This window comes from Capsicum annuum, chromosome 2 (genome assembly GCF_002878395.1).
Source record: "Capsicum annuum cultivar UCD-10X-F1 chromosome 2, UCD10Xv1.1, whole genome shotgun sequence".
In the NCBI taxonomy this organism is placed as follows: domain Eukaryota; kingdom Viridiplantae; phylum Streptophyta; class Magnoliopsida; order Solanales; family Solanaceae; genus Capsicum; species Capsicum annuum.
Window position 1 is genome coordinate 47,758,363 of NC_061112.1, and position 14,066 is coordinate 47,772,428.

The 14,066-nt window shown below is 37.5% G+C and overlaps 1 protein-coding gene across 2 annotated transcripts in view; it reads right to left on the reverse strand.

The window, feature by feature from the left end:
• LOC107862840 (vacuolar sorting protein 18) overlaps positions 1 to 13,393 on the reverse strand; it is a gene marked incomplete in the record, with an annotated part of 64,874 nt that extends 51,481 nt beyond the window's left edge. Inside the window, 5 exon segments of one of the 2 annotated variants that reach the window (XM_047406269.1) lie at positions 64 to 159; positions 267 to 406; positions 520 to 732; positions 3,141 to 3,304; positions 12,786 to 13,393. In XM_047406269.1, the coding sequence (XP_047262225.1) occupies positions 64 to 159; positions 267 to 406; positions 520 to 732; positions 3,141 to 3,303 (612 nt within the window). 2 annotated transcript variants of the gene reach the window in all.
• Between the last annotated feature and the right edge of the window lie 673 nt (positions 13,394 to 14,066).

Sequence of the window (14,066 nt, forward strand, 5' to 3'; positions counted from 1 at the left end):
AAGATGCTGAGAGGAAGGAGTCAGTCAAGCTGCAGAAATGATTACTATTAAACACAAACTTACTTCAAGCAATCCAATCCCTGTGAAAGAATAAAGTCGAGTAGGTGTAACAGCCATCACATAAAATCTGATACCATTGTGCACACTTGTTGTTTCCATCTACAAGAAGATGAAAGGAAGGAAGGCTTTCATTGACATCATTCTCAGTATGAAATGGCATGAACTACTTGATAAATAAGGAACAAAGAAACTAGAAAGCACTAAACCTGCAAACCCGTGAATGCCTCAGGCAGTTCTTTAAGTTCAAATAGCAACTTTATGTACTTCTCCATTTTATCTTTTACATCTACAGCCATCTCGTAAAGTTGACCATTGTCTGTGCCCAAAATGATTTCTCTAGTAGAAGCTGAAACCATCATCCCCATTAAAAAAAAGAAAAAGAAAGCTAACTATTCTGAATGTCAGTAAATTCTCAAAATCTTGTACTAGAACACAAGAAACTCGAAAGCACAGACCTACCTTCTATTATATGTTGCCTGTTCCAGGCGACAGCATTGACAACAAGACCTTTTAGTTTGCCCAATATACGAGGCTTTGTCCATTTAGCATGAGTATAATATGTATCGGCACCACTACTGCCAATAATAGTGGCAATACAGTGGCTCCCTCCAGGGTCAACAAAAACCTTATGAATTGATTGTTCCCCAGGCCTGCCAACAGAAAGATCTATATCTGCAAACATAATCAAAAACAATTTAACCTCTTTCCCCTTATAGATCTGATACAAGTATCGTAAAATAAGTGCCACCAAGATATGCTTCGATATGTAAAGGCCCAAAACTTAACTACAGTCAACACTGAATTCAAGAAAACATTTCCCAGAGGTCACATAGCAGAGGATTTATAAATGTCAATTACTTCGTAAGCAAATAACCTCGAGTAATGGAAGGTTTCATTTCTCTCCGCACAAAAGAGAAGAAGAACCAAGTTCACAGTACGCAATGCATCCCAATGATCGTTCTTAGTTCAAGGAAAAGTTCAAAAAAGAAAGATCATATTTGCCATGGAAGAAAAGATTAAGACAAAATAACACACAAAGATGATTACATTACAAAGAAGCATGATTGGAAAACTTTAAAATATATCATCCAGGAACTTGATTATACATAGCTAATCCCACGTGTGTAACCAAAAAGAGCTATTGCCTATTTTCTCTTCATCTTTTTTATTCTTGGGCACAAAAGTAGTGTAGTCGGCCAGATATTTACCGGCTACTGGCTACCAGCACACATACCGGGTGACTGTGTCCATCAACACTCAGATAGATGGGAAAAAATCACCTAGCATTTGCCTGGCCAGTACTGGGATTAAACCCTTGTTTCTCATGACCTTCATCCCACTTTCTTGACCACTAGGCCACATCAGTCGGTTTCAAATGTTCCTACTGCCACAATTATATTCAAATCATTCTCCAGTCCATACAAAAATGCATCAAAGCTACTGGTTGAATTTTCTTGCATCAACTTTTGCCAAATGCAAGAAGCTAAAATAATGAATTCTTCCCCCTCCATTTTTTCTGATAGTTTAAAATAGTTAATTCTCTCTTAAACCCAAAAACCTAACACAAGAGGCACGTGTTCCACAAAAGAAAGAAGAATGAAGTTATATCAGAAATAGCAAAAGGTCTTTGTTGCCAAAAGCAACGTAAAAACAAATAAGCATGACATCTACAAGAAAATACTTTGTATACTCCTTATTTGATGCAAGTCATTATTGTCAAGAGTTCTAAGAACCATATAAAACTGAAGGCTTTCACATTTATAGACCTTCATATACACAGTCAATCTTTTTGGTCACAAAATCTAACTAAAGGGCAGCCCGGTGCACTTAAGCTCCCGCTATGCGCAAGGTCCAGGGAAGGGCCCAGCTGCAAGGATCTATTATATGCAGCCTTATCTTGCATTTCTGGCAGAGGTTGTTTCCAAGGCTTAGAACCCGTGACCTCCCAGTCACACGACAGCAACTTTACTAGTTACTCCAAGGCTCCCCTTCTGATACAAAATCTAATTAGTAATTATTTTAAAAAAAAAAAAAAAGAAAAAGAGCATAGGAGTTAAAAGGGCAAGCCAGAAGGTCTCTTCTATATAAAATTATAGGAAAAGAAGAACACCATCTCCTTAACTCTCTCCCCCCGCATATGTAAAATTATAGTTTGTAATGCATGCCATCTCCCTATACGTCGAGTCGAAAGTTTCAACACTTTTTTTATGTTCCCGCGAAAGGATTCAATACTTTCATAAAGTAAAAAAAGAAGAAAAAAGAAAGTAGTAGAACTAAAAGAAAGAAAACGAGGGGCAAAAAGTGAGCGAGAAAAGATAAAAAGACCATCATATCAAATTCTATAAGTGGTCGAAAAATGATCTTTGAGCCACCAGCATTCAAATGCAAGCACCAAAGTTTGAATGTGATCTACTGAAGAGGCATTATTTGCATGAGATTCATTCAGCTACAGAAGCATTCTCACAAAACCAATTCCATGCATGTTCTTTATCAGGCAAAGAATTAATAAATGCCCCCCACCCGCATACACACACACACAACTCCATGCATGATCATCACATTTGACTATTATTTCATTGGATTTTATACTATGACTGCTATTTAAACTCCCTGTCCTGAGCCGGGGGTCTATCGGAAATAGACTCTCTACTTCTTCGGAGGTAGCGGTGTGGACTGCGTACATTTTACCCTCCCCAGACCCCACTTTGTGGGAATACACTGGGTTTGTTGTTGTTGTTGTACTGCAATTTACACTCCTTAATAAGCCTCAATGATGGATGTTACAAGTCTACCCTGTTTCCATACAGTAAGTCTAGCATAAAAAACATTATGCTAAACCTTTATCCAGAAAAAGGAAGAACTAAAGAGAGAAAAACTATGCTAAAGACATACAAGCATCAGGAATATGAGACTAATAAGATCAAAATGGACTACACTGGGTATGTTGTTGTTATAAACTCAAAAAGGAATTAAAAGACCAATTACAGATATGCACGTCAAAAGTCCTTAAGATACAAGGTAAGAGCATGGTGTATGTGTAACAAATTTCTATTAGTATTAGATTTTTTAAGCAGACATACCATAAGAATCACCCACTCCATAGTCATGTCTGATCACCCAGCCTTTGCTGGTTCCAAGAACGATGACATCATTGCCAGTCGCCATGCATGTAATGGCTCCACAGCCTTTTGTGGCATATCTTTCAAGAAGATCTACAGAGAAAACGTGATGTCGTCTTTCCATTCTAAAAATGAGATGACATAAGCAAAGAAAATAAAAGTTAAGTCAGGCCAAAGTATTCCAATTTTTAGTAATGAAAACTTATCAACTGTAGCCATCAAAAAAGGAATATCAAGATGATAAATCAACAACTTCATTGAACATGCAGAAGATCTTGTTTTGCTATTTGAAATTAATGGGAGGCGCTTGAGTATCCCAAAAAATAGACTGTACATGATGGAGTATGGTTTATTAAGTACAACTGCAGTCTCTTACTTGTTCAATCATACTTTAATAGTCTGTATTCACTGCTTTATGTAAAAAGGTTCATCAAGCTTCTTGAGTACCACAACTTAAACCCGTGTATATCCCTAGAGCTGGTTCCTACCCATTTGGTTTGATAAGACACAAGCTACATTGATCTTCCTTTTCTTAAGAATCTTCACTAACTCTATCGACTTCCCCATCAATGTACCCATATTCCAAAACACAACTCTCAATCTAGAAGTTCCCTTGGTACGCTTAGTGGCTCTACCCCCGGCCATCCCCCAACCGAGGACATGACCTTAAACTACTATTAAACCCCGACGGCACTAAAGCAGGTTATAACAATACTCAAGTGTAAAAGAGTCGGGGATTCCCCTAAATTGACACAAGAAGAATCTAAGAGACTATAATTAAAGGAAAAACAATGCAACTAACTGGCAAGAAACATGAATTAAAAATAACCAGAAGTTCACCAAAGTTGACATCAAAACACGTATTCCTCACTGAATTCAGGAAATAGGAAAGAATATCAACAAGTCAGATCAAATATCTAAAGCAGGAAATGAACATAAGACTCAATGCACCTCAATCCTTTATAGAGACACTGAAATATAAACAAACAGGGGATTTTTTTCAAAACGAGAAGTTACTTTTTGGTATAGCAAAGAGGCATTCCTGCTTACCTATAGACATAAATTACAACCTGTTAGAGGTGAAAAATTTTGGAAGGTGGAGCCATCTCAAGCAAAAGAACCACCTGAGCTAGTGAAGATGGTTGGCAGACCCAAAGTTAAAAGGGTCAGACAAAAAGTTACTTTTTGGGGTAGATAAAGACAGAGATGTGCTGAAGTCCTTCTTTGTCTATTCTGCTTCAATTTGATAGATCCATCTTAAATTCTTTTAACAAAATTATTTTTTTTCTCCCAGGCACTAATCCCAATGTAATTTAAAAAAAAAAAAAACTTTTCAACCAAAAACATCTCCGGTGGTCCTTCTGATCTCACTAGAATACCTCATTTTCTTCCTCTTTCTCTCAATCCTACCCCTCCATAGTCACCAACACCATATTGCGACCTAACCCCAGAAAACCCATTACCGGAAACTACCCCAAGCGCCCTCACGCGCCACCCAGATCTCCCAATCACCGCCGTCACGCGCTTCATGCGCCGGCGCGTGATACCTTTCAGTCAGTTTTTCAAATCTTCCGGCTACGCCAACACTAATTTTCGGCTACTAAAAACAGATTCAGGCCGTTACTTAAGATATTTTCCGGCAGACTTGCCAGAATTGACCCTTTCTCTTTCAAACAGCCCATTCTTTACATATTCTGATTACTGATTTACTAAAATTTCCCTCTTCTGAATCTATGGGGGATAATAGAATATATTTCAACCAAGGTTTTAAATCTTATGACATAACCAAATGGACTTCAAACAATGTTGCATGGTACGACTGGGTGGAAAGAAGCAGAAATATGATGAGAAGGGTTACACTCAGTGGGAAGGCGTTGGAATGGATCTGTTTCATCCTCACAGAAGAAGCATCATCTGACCAAAAAATTCAGGTCAGAAGGTGGAGATACAAGGACCAGATGGCAGATTTCTTTGGTACGAGGAAATACAATTCCCATGGGAGATATATCAGTATACTGTCACTGAAGGGAGAGGACAGAGCAGTTATTATTGTACCTGAGTCAGACATACATGCTGGTTGGAAAAGTGTGACATTTAAGATTCAAAGTTTCATTAAAAGTCCACCACATAAGGAGATAGAGACACAAAGCAAGACAAATTGTTTTAAATATGACTTATGCAAAAGCAGTTACAATCAGCAAATGGCAAAGCAATAGCTCTGAGATAGCCACAACAAAAGGGAAAGAGATTGAAACCAATGTTGCAGCCAAAATCAAAGATCAAGGAGTACTGGGAAGATGTATTTTTGGGTCTTTTGGTAACGCAAAAGCTGAAACACCCACCCTCTCAGAAGTTAGACGATGGTCCTCGACGATGTGGAAGAAGGCGTTTGGGATCAATGTCTATGAGATGTTGGACAACTATTTTCTCTTTGAGTTTCCAAATAGATACATGGCGGAACAAGTTCTACAAGGAGAATGGCAGTGAAAGAAAAGCAGACTCAACTTAGAATGGTGGAACCCTGCTGCAGGTTGCGTGCCTATTAGTCACAAACCCAAATCCATCTGGATTAAGGCTTTGGGTCTACCAATGCACCTCTGGACGGAAGATATTTTTTGTGAAATCGGAGAACTCTGTGGCAGGTGGCTGGCAACGGAGGAGGAAACAAAACTAAGAAACCATCTCAAATGGACTAGGATGGAGACTCGAGGGGATGTTCACAACATGCCAACGAAAGTTACCATCTCCAGAGAGGGAGTTAACTTTATTATTCCGATATGGGCAGAAAGGAAAACAAAATTCGAGTTGTCGCCGAAGAGAGAAGGTCCAGTTGCCGGAAAAGTTGAGAATACCCAAAGAAAGAACCAATCGATAACAGAGACTTCACCCTCTATACCCGAGACTCCAGAACATGTTGATGGTGATGGAACAGGGGAGACATGTGGGGACAGATAGAGAATGCTTAAAATTAACTGAAGAAGCACGTGATGGGCATATACACAGTTTAAAAAAGAAATTGGTCGTAAAACCTGTTGGACCAGATCAAGCAAGGATTATTGCTAATAATTTTAACCCACAGCCCGCTGAAGATTTTTTCCAAGAGGTTATAGTGGACAAAACTGTTGTGAATTTCTCTTCTGATTATGTGCGAAGTGATCAGAAAACAAAAGGAGCCGCTGTGACTGCTATTGATGAACAATTACAAATTGAAGGAGGGGGAAAAGAACTTGAACAACTATGTGCAGCAAATAGTGAAGGGATTGAAGATAAAGAACAAGGGAAGATCATCACGGGTGACGTAGAGTTGAGATGAAAATATTAGGGTTGGTAAATTCTGGAGAATTATGGGATGTACAGGATATCGAACCCCTTTGTACGCAGCAACAAGAAACACTCACTGAAATGGAGAGAAAAGCTACAGTGTGGGTGCAACAAAACTTGCTTAAACTCCATAAGATGCTTGGGGTGGATTTTCAGGAATTGGAAGAAGCAGCACTTGAACTCCTAAGGCACGTGGATGCAAGCAGGCAAGCAAGAAGAATGGAACAATCGGGAGTAGTTAGAAAAACAAAAAACAGAGGAGCACAAGAGTTAAACGAATCTAATATTTTTTTATGTTAAATTCAAAAGCAATGGTGATAGAAGAAAGGGGAAAGGGAGCTCACAAAATACTCCATGAAGATCAAATTGATCTCATGGAATGTTAGGGGATTGAAGGAACAGGGGAAGAGGAGAGTGGTACAAAGTCTGATTCAGGAATGGAAAGCAGACAGTCTGTCTCCAGGAAACCAAATTGGAACGCAATGTACATGAGTTAATTAAGCAAATTTGGGCAGGGAGATGGATCAAGTATGCATGTTTAGAGGCCAGTGGAACCAGAGGAGGAATCTTACTATGGGATTCTACAATTTGGGAAGGGGAAATCTTACAAGTTGGAGCTTAAACTCTTTCATGCGAATTCAAGGCTCAGTCGAGTAATTTTGAATGTCATATATCTGGTGTGTGTGCTCCTAACAGTAAAGTTGAGAGGAGGCTTGTATGGGAGGAATTGGTTAATGTAAGAGGCTTGATTGATAGCCTTGGGCCATCTGTGGTGACTTCAACGTTTGTAGATTTCCCTCTGGAAAAAGGGATTGGAACAAGAGAAATTCAACAATGATAGAGTTTTCAGATTGCATTAAGGAACTCGACCTAATTGATCTACAGCTAAGCGGTAGAAAGTATATTTGGTATAGAGGGGATAACCATACAACTGCATCAAGAATAGACAGGATAATGGTTTCCACAAAATGGAACAATCTTTTCAATAATCTAAAACAGACTACACTGCAAAGAGTGACCTCTGATCATGTCCCAATAGCTCTGCTTTGCGAACACTAAGAGCAACCTAAATCCTACTTCAAGTTTAAAAATTGGTGGTTGAATCAAGAAGGTTTTGTTGAAAAAGTCAAAAATTGGTGGAGTGAATTTGAATTTTATGGGAAGCCAGACTACATCTTAGCATGTAAACTCAAATCTCTCAAAGGGAAATTGAAAGAATGGAGTGGACAAGAACAAGGGAATTTGAAATTACAAAAGAACAACCTTCTCAATCAGATGGCTATGCTAGAATCTCAGTTGAATATTAGAGCCTTGATAGAGGAGGAAATTGCGAAGAAAGCAATACTGTTTATGGAATATGAGGGGTGTTTGAAGAATGAGAAAGTGGCCTGGAGAAAAAGATCAAGGGCCTATGGCTCAAGGAAGGGGATAGAAATACAAAGTTTTTTCATCAAACTGCTAATGCCCACAAAAGCTATAATCACATTGATCAATTGGAAGTGCGGGGAGACCATAACTGATCCCAATAGAATTAAGAAGGAAGTCATATCCTTCTACAAGAAGTTATATACAGAACCTGAAGACTGGAGACCTTCTCAAAATATTAACAATCATCCTACCATCACAGAGGATGAGAAAGAGGCACTGCAGGCAGCATTCCAGGAGCAAGAAGTTTTTGAGTGCTTAAAGATGTGTGCTATTAACAAAGCCCCTGGCCCTGATGGTTACACAATGGGGTTCTATCCAACATGCTGGGAGATAATTAAACAAGACATTATGGAGGCTTTTCACAATTTCCATTCAACTGGGATGTTTGAAAAAAGCTATAATGCAACATACATAGTACTGATTCCTAAGAAGATAGGAGCAAAGGAACTCAAAGACTTCAGACCCATCAGTTTAATTGGAAGCTTTTACAAGTTGATCTCCAAGGTACTGAGAGAAAGGCTGAAGAAAGTTGTCGATAAGTTGGTAGACAAGCAGCAAATGGCTTTTATCAGAGGCAGACAGATAATGGATGCATTGCTAATAGCTAATGAAGTAATTGATTCTAAAATGTCCCAAAGTAAACCTGGTATATTATGCAAACTAGATATCGAGAAAACATATGACCACATGAATTGGGATTTCATTCTAAGCATGCTGAAACAAATGGGGTTTGGTGAGAGATGGATCAAGTGGATCAAGTTTTGTATGTCAATTGTGAAATTTTTTGTGCTTATCAATGGTGCACCTGAAGGTTTTTTCAATGCACACTGAGGGATTAGGCAGGGAGACCCCCTATCTCCTTTCTTGTTCATCATAGCTATGGAAGGGCTAAATAACATGTTGAATATAGCCTAGGAAGCAGAAAGAATCCAGGGATTTAAAGTTAGCAAGGTAGCGGGAAACAGTGTGGAAATTACGTATCTGCAGTATGCTGATGATACAATAATTTTTTGTGGGGCTGAGGAGGAGCAACTGATGATCTTAAAACTTATAATGGTTTACTTTGAAGCCATATCTGAGCTCCATATAAATTGGAACAAAAGCCACTTGTACCCAATTAATGTAGTTCTAGACATGGATCATCTTTCTCGGATTTTGGGAGGAGTGGTGGGACATTTGCCATCAGTATACTTGGGCATGCCTTTGGGTGCAAAATCAAGATCCATAAACATTTGGAACCCAAATCTGGAGAAGTGTGAAAAGAAATTAGCTAGATGGAGATCCCAATATCTATCTTTGGGAGGTAGACTAACCCTGATAAATTCAGTTCTAGATGCTCTTCCTACATATATGTTATCTATCTTTCATATACCTCAGTCAGTAATACAGAGGTTGGACAAAATCAGAAGATACTTCTTGTGGCAAGGTAATAAGGAAAGGAAAGGAAAGGCTTTCACTTAGAGCTCATTTGTTTGCACTTAATGGAGGTCTGAATCTGAATGGTTCAAACTTCAGAACATTAAGTGCATTTGTTTTTTATTAAAATTGTAGCTCTTAATAGGTCTGAATAGGTTTTAATCATTCAAATCTAAAATCAAGTCTTATTAGGTCTGAAGAGATATTCTAGTGTTGGATAATATTTACCGTCACTCCATTCATAATCATTAGTTACCACCGCTAACCACCTCTACTACCGCTACCATTGTCAACCACCACCCACCACCACCAACCACAACAAATATCACTACCAACCACTATTGTCAGCCGCTACCACACCTACTATTTCTAATTATATTCACCTTCACCACCGTCATCAACAGCACCACCATCATCAACCACTACCAGTCAATCCATACTATTGACCAACTCATCTATCACAACTAACACCACCGCTAACTACCATTAATACATCACAACCTCCACACATTCTTCGGCTACCACCACCATTGTCACTAATAATGCAACCTCTACCATCATTTTAACTACTACCATTGCTATAATTTATCTCTACTAACAACCACATCCACCATTCACAACTAACAACATCTCCAACTAGCACCAACACATCGTCAATCATCATTCATTCATTTTTCAGCCATCACAATCAACACCTCCAACTACTAACATCAAGCAACGTCACATCACAACCACCAGTACCACTATCAACCGCCACCATCATAACAATCACTATAATACCAACCATCGCAATTATCACCACCAACATTACTAATCACTAATATCAATCATTTTCACTGCAACCACCATTATAAACCATCTCTACTATCACTAACAAACATAAATATTTTTTTCAATCAAGTAATAATTTTGTTGTATTAAATTACATACTTTTCTGATATATAATTAGTTTTTTATTTGAATTGTAATTTTTATTTTATTATATATACAAATAATTTTTTTTGCATATTCTGATGTTGAAAAACAAACAGTTTTAATCATTCAATTTTCAGATCTAGAGACAACATCTTAATAATTCAGATTCAGATGTCTGAATCTTAAAAAAAACAAATGCAGCCTTAGTAAGATGGAAGAATATCATTAGAAGCAAGAAACAAAGTGGCTTAGGCATCAAAAACCTCAAAAACCAGAGCAAAGCTTTGAAGGTAAAGTGGCTATGGAGGTATCATCAGGAGGACCAAGCACTTTAGTGTAGGGTCATCAAGAGAAAGTACGAGGAACTGAACAAATGGATAACTAAAGAGGTAAATACTCCATATGGTGTTAGCCTTTGGAAGTCAATCATAATCTTTTGGCCTTTCCTCAATAATCAGTCAACAGTCAAGGTTCTAAATGGTAGAAAAAATATTTTTTGGGCTGACAAATGGATGGGTGCTGAGAGCCTCAAAGATTTTTTTCCTGACATCTTTGTTTTGGCTCAACATCAACAGAACACAATGGCTGATACATGGTCGCAACAAGGATGGAATTTGGTCCTGAGAAGAAATCTAAATGACTAGGAAATTCATAGAATAATCAAACTTTACAAACTACGGGAAAGTTTTCAAGGAACACGGGATGGTGAGGATTATTTATGGTGGCATTGGCACAACAAAGGTAAATACATGGTAAAGGAAGGATATAAATAGACAAGTCTTAGTGACACAAATGTTAGTGATAATGAAGTCCTCAAATGGCCTTGGAAGCATATCTGGAGAGTCAAAGTGCCACATAAAATGGCATGTTTTACTTGGTTGTTAGCCAATGAAGCAGTTTTGACATTGGATAATGTGGCTAAGAGAGGTATCTCTCTATGCAACAGGTGCTCCTTATGTGGCAAGGATACAGAGACAGTGAAACACCTCTTCTTGCACTGCAATTTAACTGTCCAGCTGTGGCATATTCTCCTAAATCTCAGAGACATTTCCTGGAGTATGCCTAGTAAAATTGATGAGACACTATTCAGTTGGGAGGAAGCTGGAGTTGGGGTTACAAACAAAGAAAGATGGAGGATGATCCCTGCTTGTATATGGTGGACTATATGGAGAGAGAGAAATGATACATGTTTTAAGAATAGGGACAACAGCCCACAGGAAGTCAAGCTTAAATGTATTTTGTTGTTTTACTTTTGGTGTACCAATGCTTACTCCAATGAGACTGAGTCAATCATAGATGTATTAGGGTCCATCTAGATTTTGGTTTTGCTTTGGGGAAGATTATACTTCTTTCTCATATTTGTAAATATGGTTTTTCAGTACTTAGGAAGTACTGATTTAAATACAAATGTTACCAATGTCAAAAAAAATTACATTTTGGTATAGCAAAGAGGCATTCCTGCTTACCTATAGACATAAATTGCAACCTGTTAGAGGTGAAAAATTTTGGAAGGTGGAGCCATCTTAAGCAATAGAACCACCTGAGCTAGTGAAGATGATTGGCAGACCCAAAATTAAAAGGGTCGGACAAAAAGATGAGGCAATTAAGAGGCAAGGTGAGTGGGTAAGTTCAAGGATTGGAAAAGTTACGATATGTAACTCACGCCCCTTTTTGAACCGAAAAGATTGATTTTAAATTTGAAAGGGTTTTATTATTAAGTGACAAAAATAAAAATTTATTTCAAAAAGGATTCTTTTCATTTAAACTCATTCACCTTTGAAAATCTCTTTTCAAAATAATTTTTGACTCTTTGAAAACTAGTCCACGAACAGAGATCTAGACTAAGGAATTCCGTTGACAAAGGGGAAGGTGTTAGGCACCCTTCGATCCCGTGGTTCGACCATGGTCGCTTCGTGGAGTATATCGGCTAGTATGACGCTATGGAATGTGTAAACCAACAAAACACACAAAGAAGAAAACAAACAACCAAACAATTCAAAACCCAAAAACAGTGTCCAGTCCAATTTATTATCGACCAAAATAAAAATGCTGAAATGAAAACCTACACGATTCTAACCATGCATTACCCGATGCCTCGGTCCTTGATCACAGACCTCTTTCGAAGGCATAATATGTCGAGGCATTCCCGGATGAATGAATACAAGTTTCCTCGAGGTATTCCCCAGCCAAATGAGTACAATTGATTCAAATGCGATAAAATAAAATTGTTCAACAAACATTTAAACATTCAACAATCCATAATCCTAAATTTGTCTACCCAATCTAAGATTTGCCTATCAACTCTCGACCTAAAACATGATATTATCGAGTTCGACAAAATTAACATTCATTTCGGGATCAAAGCACAATAATATTTACTCCCCAATTTCATTTTTATCAATCAGACAATCAAAATTGTTCAAATTCACTCTATACATACCACCAAATCATATCATCAAACATGTAATCATAACATTAACACCAAATTAAGATAAAATAAGAGAAATAGAGTTAAAAGAAATGGACCTCAATTTTAATTTCAATCCCGAATTTTTCGACGAAGCGGTGCCGTAATACCTCGAATCAAGATTAAATCCGAGTAAAACTTCGACCTCAAACTCTGTTTCGCCAAACTCGATACCCAAGTGTCGAACAGTCAATTTGATAACAAAAAGGGAATTGGGACTGATTCTTCAATCAACCGGAAAGCTAAATTGGAACGGATTGCGGTGGTGGTTCATCGGTAGCTCGTCGGTGATGGGGTTTCGCGGGTGATTTCGATCGGGCGGTCTCGCCAGCAGAGGGGGTGAAACTGGTGGCGTTCTCCCGCGGGTTTGGCGGAGTTTTCCGGTGAAAAACTCGCCGGAAAATCTGATTCACCGGCTCTTCTCTCCTCTCCCGCGTCTTCTCTCCTCTCTCTCGGTTCACTATTTTCTCCCCTTCTCCCTCAATTTCTCTCTGTTTTTAATCCTCCAAATCGCCGGTTTTTACTGTTTGGGTGTTCCCTATCTACTCCCTCTCTCACTGGTTTCCTATCTCACACTCTCGATCTTCTCTCCATTTTTGCTATCCCAGTTGTGTGTGTATTGTATGTGTGTTGGTATGAGTTTTCCAGCGTATTGAATGCTGTACATAGTCGGGTTGGTTCCATTTTTATTAAAAAAAAAAAAAAATGAAATCAATCATGTCAACTATAACAAATTTAAATTTAGTATATGGGATTGGAGAGGATAAAATGTACGTAGTTTATATCACTATTTCGATGTGGTAGAGAGGTTGTTTTCAAGAAATCAATCATGTCGATTTATTAAAATTATAAACCAAATTAAATTAACATAAAATTTATTTTTTGGTTTAGGTTTTAGTCGGATTTTTTGGTTTTTTTAATTTTTTTGATTTTTTTCGATCTATTTTTATAGTCTTTAGTTTTTACAATTATATTGTGATCGAAGATTAAATCAAATATGTTTTCACTCATGTGCTAATTAAAAATATAATTATAAAAGAATAAGGAGCGAAAAACTCTCTTGAAACTAAAAAGTGAGATGAAGAATGAAAAGTTTAGGTTTTAAGTTTATATCGAATTTTTGATCATTTAATTTGTAATTAATGGACAAATATTACAACTTAAAGGTCCAAATCTAAATATATATCTATGTCTACTTTCAAATTATTGAAAATTACTAAAATTAGTTGAAAAAGTATTTAAAAAGTAGATTATAATTAATATTTTATGTATAAAAAATTTTAAATATTACATATATATATATATATATATATATGTAATATTTAAAATTTTTTATACAT